The 7,500-nt window shown below is 49.6% G+C and overlaps 2 protein-coding genes across 2 annotated transcripts in view; both read left to right on the top strand.

Moving 5' to 3' along the window:
• The window catches only part of LOC132447063 (plexin domain-containing protein 1-like), an 18,959-nt gene extending 18,224 nt beyond the window's left edge, over positions 1-735 (top strand). The window contains exon 13 of the mRNA XM_060037736.1: positions 1-735. This exon is cut by the window's left edge and continues 378 nt beyond it. The gene's annotated coding sequence lies outside the window, so the exon portion shown is untranslated.
• A 1,494-nt stretch (positions 736-2,229) lies between these two features.
• rhot2 (ras homolog family member T2) overlaps positions 2,230-7,500 on the top strand; it is an 8,323-nt gene continuing 3,052 nt past the window's right edge. Inside the window, exons 1-8 of the mRNA XM_060037170.1 lie at positions 2,230-2,415; positions 4,050-4,108; positions 5,114-5,195; positions 5,310-5,353; positions 5,494-5,547; positions 6,163-6,215; positions 6,437-6,545; positions 6,638-6,828. Coding sequence (XP_059893153.1) covers positions 2,379-2,415; positions 4,050-4,108; positions 5,114-5,195; positions 5,310-5,353; positions 5,494-5,547; positions 6,163-6,215; positions 6,437-6,545; positions 6,638-6,828 — 629 coding nt within the window. The 5' untranslated portion in view covers positions 2,230-2,378. The remainder of the gene's footprint in view (positions 2,416-4,049; positions 4,109-5,113; positions 5,196-5,309; positions 5,354-5,493; positions 5,548-6,162; positions 6,216-6,436; positions 6,546-6,637; positions 6,829-7,500) is intronic.

Raw genomic sequence — 7,500 nt, 5'->3', positions numbered from 1 at the left:
TCAGCTCTCTGGCTGTCTCTCAGTCCCCCCCCCCCCCTCCCCTCCTCCCTGTACAGTGATCACTTTATAGCACACTATTAAGGAGGTAGGAGGAGCTGGGCCCCCCTCACTCCACACTCTGTTGGGTAAACCAGCCCAGGTCAGCGGTCAGTGGTCACCTGGTCACCAGGTAGGTTGGGTGAGTCAGACGAAAATGAAAACCGCTATGCATCATGGGATACAGAGCAAGTCGTCCATCAGCTGAGCTCTTATTGTCGGCCTGGTGTGTGTTAAGTAGTGCGCTCTAGAGGGAAGCAGGTTTGTACACTCACGCATTAACATTACAAAATGGTGGCGCCCCAAATAGTGCACTATAGAGGGAGCAAGTGGAGGAGGGGGGGTGAGGGGGGGGGGGGGGGGGTACCAGACAGGTCAGGCTGCATCATACTGCACAGCCCATCTACACTTTTAACAATATGTGGTTTTCAATCTTTATGTTTTTTGAGGTGTCTGTGAACAGTTGACATGAATGTATGTTTTGTTTAAAAAATGCTATATCCACACAGACTATTACAGATATTCAATATAGCTGAACGTGGTTATTAGGTTCTGCTCCTAAGAAGACACTAGAAGTCATTGTTGGTTTTGATTCGGGTGCGGCTCTATCCATCTCAGTGCTATTTCGAAATGTTTTCTTTAACTTGTTCCTCTCTGTCTGAACATTACAACCGTCAAAAATAAAGTAATAAAGTGTGATCCATTTGGCCTTCATTCCGATCACCTGTGTGCTAATAACATATTGATCAAACTGTAGTTGATTAGAAGCTGTCCCTCCTTCGTAGTCCTACTGACCCTCAGTATACAACAAGTTCAGCATACAGCCGGTGGTTTGGGGAGTAGGGGGGTGCAGGGACTCTAAGACCCTCGGACCTGAGAGGTCATCAAGAACCTCCTCCTAACAGCAGGGATGGGGATGGGGGAGAGGTCCAGACCCTCATGGGTCTAGATGAAGCAGTCTCATGGGTCTAGATGAAGCAGTCTCATGGGTCTAGATGAAGCAGTCTCATGGGTCTAGATGAAGCAGTCTCATGGGTCTAGATGAAGCAGTCTCATGGGTCTAGATAGAGCAGTCTCATGGGTCTAGATGAAGCAGTCTCATGGGTCTAGATAAAGCAGTCTCATGGGTCTAGATGAAGCAGTCTCATGGGTCTAGATAAATGGCTCATGGGTCTGCTTCATATAGAATATGAAGCAGCCTCACAATGAGGGTCATGAGGGTCTAGACCGCTTCATCTAGACCCTCATGGTCTTCAGAGTAGATCGGGGACAGACCACATGTCCGTCAGGACTCTGAGGAGACGTGGTCAGGACGCGCTGTCGTCTTGGCTAAGGTAAGGCACAGACGCTCCTGCAGTAGGCCCGCTCTGACGGAGGCCCCAGGACCAGAGGGGGGGGGGCCTTCGTGGTGCCAGACCGCTCTGCCCATCTCTACTCCTGCCCCCAGCCTGCTTCCAGCGTGCTGCTCTGTGTGTGTGTGGGGGGGGGGGGGGGCGTCATCAGGGGCATTCATTCATTTGTGCGCTCTTAAAAACTCAATTTTGGAAAAATAAAAGAACAGCTAATGAAACGATGACGTTCTCCACGTCGGCGGTGAGCACATGAACCGATAAGAGACCCAGACAAGGGTCCCAACTCCTGCTCCTGTTTCTCTGATCCCGTTCTTTCCTTTATTCCCGGGTCCTCTGATCTGCCATCGCGGTCGTGGACTCTCATGTACTGTCATTAGGGTGAAGTGTCTCGGTAGAACGGCAGTCGGGGAAGTAAAACAATCCAATTCTCAATCAGAAATTGCAACAGTTTGATGAATGAGAAACCGTGGATGAGCCGTTCAGACAAAATGTTTCTGAAAACCAATGTCCCCGATGAGGGTTCATACTGGTGACCCCGAGCTGGGTCAGCCCAGTGACCCTGAGCTATAACCCTGCTTGTTCACTGAGCTACGGTCGTGGATTAATGAACCTTTGGTCACTAACTGGTTATCCCCTACCTGGTTGAGCTTGTAGTTTGTTTTAGATTTTTTGGATGCAAATTGTTTGATCGACTGTATTTTTTTTTAGTAAAAGGTTGGTACTGTAATAGGTTTTTACAGCCCATAAGGTTGATGCGTGTTTTATAGGTCATTATTTATATATATCTATATCTATATCTATAGCTGTATTCCCCATCTCCACCGCTGGGAGGCTCCGTTTGCAGCGAGTGACCCGGAAAGGCACCGCAGTTTCACCTTGGATGTTACCGGTTTGGAATGGCTCACATCTTGTTGTGCGAATTTGACATTTAGAACTAGATTAAGACCCGATAAATTCACACAAAAATCCGTTGTTGAAACCGGAGGAAGCATGAAACGAGACGTGAGAATCCTTCTGTTGGGAGAGCGTAAGTCTTTCCTCCTGACGCGTCAAAAAGCTAGCAGGCTAGTAGCAATAGCAGCTAGTAGCATTAGCCTGCTGCCTTCAAAACTTCCTGCAGTCAGTTGTTATGAGGGACAGTTGGGTGGAGATATCTATTTATCTATATATCGATATATCTCTGATGAGGGAAAGTCGCATGAAGTAAAGCCTGATCGACATTGGGTTTCCTTATTGGCTAAAGAAGTAGTTATACCAATTACCATAGGATGTCTTTCAAGTACACCGACTTTATGAACTGCTCATTTTCTATTGGTACTCAAGCTGATCCATCAGCGGATACTGGCTTAAATGTCCTCAATTCATGAACTAAACCATAAGCACATGTCTAAGGCTCACTTCATATACACCATATGACTGTCCACGCTGTCAGTAATAAATATAATCTGCTGTCGCTAAACGTTGTGGAGTCCAGTAATGAATGTCTTTCCTCCAAAACAACTTGACCTGCTCTGTCCTCTTCCCACTAAGACATCCTCTTACTAAGGTTGCTCAATCTGGGCCTCACTTAAAACGTCCCTTTAGGTTAAAGGGCCATTAATCCCACCTCTTCAAAGTGGGCAAATTATATTTATTGTTGACAATGAACTCTTGTGAGTTTAGTAGTTCTCCTGTCTTTGGATGCATCTCAGTTCTGGTTGACTATTTATTCAGCAGTCTAGTATGACGACGTATGGACCTCTGTTGCTGTAGCAGGTTCTCCTGAACTTGAGACGCGATCACGTTTCTGTTTGATTCCAGCTCTTATCAGAGGGTGTGTGTGTGTGTAACCAAACACGGCTCAACCACCAACTGACGAGATGATTAAATGTAACGCACTGTTGCAGTTTAAACTCATACCTTGAAATGTAGCCTTGCACATCCCATGTATTCTCGGATATCACAGCATATCTCAATATGAGAGATATTTTTATTATTATATATATATATCATTATGATGCTGACTGTGAACTAAAGACCACCAGAGTCTGTCTGAAGCCCCCAGCTCTCTAACTAAAGACCACCAGAGTCTGTCTGAAGCCCCCAGCTCTCTGACTAAAGACCACCAGAGTCTGTCTGAAGCCCCCAGCTCTCTGACTAAAGACCACCAGAGTCTGTCTGAAGCCCCCAGCTCTCTGACTAAAGACCACCAGAGTCTGTCTGAAGCCCCCAGCTCTCTGACTAAAGACCACCAGAGTCTGTCTGAAGCCCCCAGCTCTCTGACTAAAGACCACCAGAGTCTGTCTGAAGCCCCCAGCTCTCTGACTAAAGACCACCAGAGTCTGTCTGAAGCCCCCAGCTCTCTGACTAAAGACCACCAGAGTCTGTCTGAAGCCCCCAGCTCTCTGACTGAAGACCACCAGGGTCTGTCTGAAGCCCCCAGCTCTCTGACTAAAGACCACCAGAGTCTGTCTGAAGCCCCCAGCTCTCTGACTAAAGACCACCAGAGTCTGTCTGAAGCCCCCAGCTCTCTGACTAAAGACCACCAGAGTCTGTCTGAAGCCCCCAGCTCTCTGACTAAAGACCACCAGAGTCTGTCTGAAGCCCCCAGCTCTCTGACTGAAGACCACCAGGGTCTGTCTGAAGCCCCCAGCTCTCTGACCTCTCTGCTGTTCTCCACAGCTGGCGTGGGGAAGACCTCCCTCATCATGTCTCTGGTGGGGGAGGAGTTTCCAGACGAGGTAGGCGGCCCACGCCCTTCTCTCTCTTGACGTTGTTTGTGTATATACACCGCGATGAAATAGTGCCTGTGTTTTTGAAGTCAAATGACTAACTAATTATATACATCTATGAATCCATGTATTGTATATTCATCCATTCCTAGTTAGTTTTTACATTAATACGAACATCTAACACATTAAATATATCTATATATATATATTGAGAGATATATAGTATGTGTGTGTGTGTGTGTGTGTGTGTGTGTATATATGTGTATATATATATATATATATATATATATATATACAGTTTATATATATATATGCAGTGTTTCCCCCAGAAAATGTCTTGTTCAAGGAGCAGGGGGGGGGGGGGGGTGTCCGTTTCAATTCCATTCCAAAAGCTTTATGGCACGACCATTGTTGTAACAGTATTACTGATGCATTATTTATCTTTATTTTTTATACCTGATGGAAGTATGTTTTCTTTCCCTACGAGAGTTTTCTAATTTGTTAATGCATAATAATTAAAAAATATTTATAAAAATAATATTAATTTATATATATTTTTTCTAATATCTTTTTATGCATTGGTAGTCAAGGTGGGGCCCTATTGTTGTTAACCGTAACCACGCCTTAACCATACAGTGCTGGGGGAAACACTGTACTGCATCTATAAACGGTATATATATATGTATATAGTGTATATATGCTGTATATATATATATGTATATTTTGTATATCTGTATCTCTATATGCTGTCTATCTGTATATCTATATGCTGTCTATCTGTATCTATATGCTGTCTATCTGTATCTATATGCTGTCTATCTGTAAATCTATATGCTGTCTATCTGTATCTATATGCTGTCTATCTGTATCTATATGCTGTCTATCTGTATCTATATGCTGTCTATCTGTATATCTATATGCTGTCTATCTGTATCTATATGTTGTATATCTATATGCTGTCTATCTGTATCTATATGTTGTATATCTATATGCTGTCTATGAATCCTCTCCCAGGTGCCCCTCAGGGCAGAGGAGATCACCATCCCAGCCGACGTCACTCCAGAGAAGGTGCCCACCCACATCGTGGACTACTCCGGTGAGTGGGCAGCCCCCGGGCGCTGGGTACCCCCCCTGGGTACCCCCCCCTCCGGTGCAGTGCGTGTCTGTCCGCTGTCGTCCCGCGCTGACGTCCTCCTCTGTCCCCTTACAGAGACGGAGCAGACGGAGGAGGTCCTGCAGGCGGAGATCATCAAGGTAGAAGCCCCTCCGTGGTTCGGCTCGGACTCATCAACATTATTAATTAACACCGCCCACACTCCCAGTCCCGTCTGATCAGTCACATGACCCTCTGTCACATGACCCTCTGTCACATGACCCTCTGTCTCCGCCCCCAGGCCAACGTGGTGTGTGTGGTGTACGACGTCACCAAGGAGGAGACCATCCAGAAGGTCAGCGTTGCTACGACAACACGTTGCCTCATCAGTCAAACCCCGCCGGCCTGTGTTCAGACCGTCACTCTCTGACTCTCTGTCACTCTCTGTCACTCTGTGTCACTCTGTGTCACTCTGTGTCACTCTCTGTCACTCTGTGTCACTCTGTGTCACTCTGTCACTCTCTGTCACTCTGTGTCACACTCTGTGTCACTCTCTGTCACTCTCTGTCACTCTGTGTCACTCTCTGTCACTCTGTGTCACACTCTGTCACTCTCTGTCACTCTGTGTCACACTCTGTCACTCTGTCACTCTCTGTCACTCTGTGTCACTCTGTGTCACTCTGTGTCACTCTGTCACTCTCTGTCACTCTGTGTCACACTCTGTGTCACTCTCTGTCACTCTCTGTCACTCTGTGTCACTCTCTGTCACTCTGTGTCACTCTCTGACTCTCTGTCACTCTCTGTCACTCTCTGTCACTCTGTGTCACACTCTGTGTCACACTCTGTCACTCTGTGTCACACTGTGTCACTCTCTGTCACTCTCTGTCACTCTCTGTCACTCTCTGTCACACTCTGTCACACTGTGTCACTCTCTGTCACTCTCTGTCACTCTCTGTCACTCTGATTTCAGATCAAAACCAAATGGATCCCTTTAGTCAACGGAAACGCAGAGAAGGGAAACAAGTATGTAACTGCTGCTGTCGTGTGTGTGTGTCTGTCGTGTGCGTGTCTGTCGTGTGCGTGTCTGTGCGTGTGTGTGTGCCTGTGTGTGTGTGTGTGTCTGTCGTGCGTGTGTGTGTGTGTGTGTCTGTCGTGTGTGTGCGTGTGTGTGCGTGTGTGTGTGTGTGTGTGTGTGTCCCCCTCCTGGTTGTGTGCTGAGGGGTTCCTCCTCCTCTGGGCTGCAGGGTTCCCATTATCCTGGTGGGGAACAAGTCGGACCTGCGCTCCGGGAGCTCCATGGAGACCATCCTGCCCATCATGAACCAGTTCTCTGAGATCGAGACCTGTGTGGAGGTAGTGATGGCGGCGGCGCCCGTACTCATCTCCCAGTGGCCGTTGCCAGGGCGATAGCGTTTCCTAACCCGCCCTCCATCTCTCTCCACAAGTGCTCCGCGAAGAACCTGAAGAACATCTCCGAGCTGTTCTACTACGCCCAGAAGGCCGTGCTGCACCCCACGGCGCCACTCTACGACCCCGAGGACAAGCAGGTCAGTGGTCACACAGACCGGAGCTGGTCAGGTCAGTGGTCCCACAGACCGGGGGCTGGTCAGTGGTCCCACAGACCGGGGCTGGTCAGGTCAGTGGTCCCACAGACCGGGGCTGGTCAGGTCAGTGGTCCCACAGACCGGGGGCTGGTCAGGTCAGTGGTCCCACAGACCGGGGGCTGGTCAGGTCAGTGGTCCCACAGACCGGGGCTGGTCAGGTCAGTGGTCCCACAGACCGGGGGCTGGTCAGTGGTCCCACCGACCGGGGGCTGGTCAGGTCAGTGGTCCCACAGACCGGGGGCTGGTCAGTGGTCCCACAGACCGGGGCTGGTCAGGTCAGTGGTCCCACCGACCGGGGGCTGGTCAGGTCAGTGGTCCCACAGACCGGGGCTGGTCAGGTCAGTGGTCCCACAGACCGGGGGCTGGTCAGGTCAGTGGTCCCACAGACCGGGGGCTGGTCAGTGGTCCTCACAGACCGGGGCTGGTCAGGTCAGTGGTCCTCACAGACCGGGGCTGGTCAGGTCAGTGGTCCCACAGACCGGGGCTGGTCAGTGGTCCCACAGACCGGGGCTGGTCAGTGGTCCCACAGACCGGGGCTGGTCAGGTCAGTGGTCCCACAGACCGGGGGCTGGTCAGTGGTCCCACAGACCGGGGCTGGTCAGGTCAGTGGTCCCACAGACCGGGGGCTGGTCAGTGGTCCCACAGACCGGGGGCTGGTCAGTGGTCCCACAGACCGGGGTTGGTCAGTGGTCCCACAGACCGGG

The sequence above is a fragment of the Gadus macrocephalus genome, chromosome 18, assembly GCF_031168955.1.
Source record: "Gadus macrocephalus chromosome 18, ASM3116895v1".
NCBI classification, from domain to species: Eukaryota; Metazoa; Chordata; class Actinopteri; order Gadiformes; family Gadidae; genus Gadus; species Gadus macrocephalus.
Note: the sequence above shows the minus strand (reverse complement) of the source record. Positions and strands in the feature narration are given on the sequence as shown.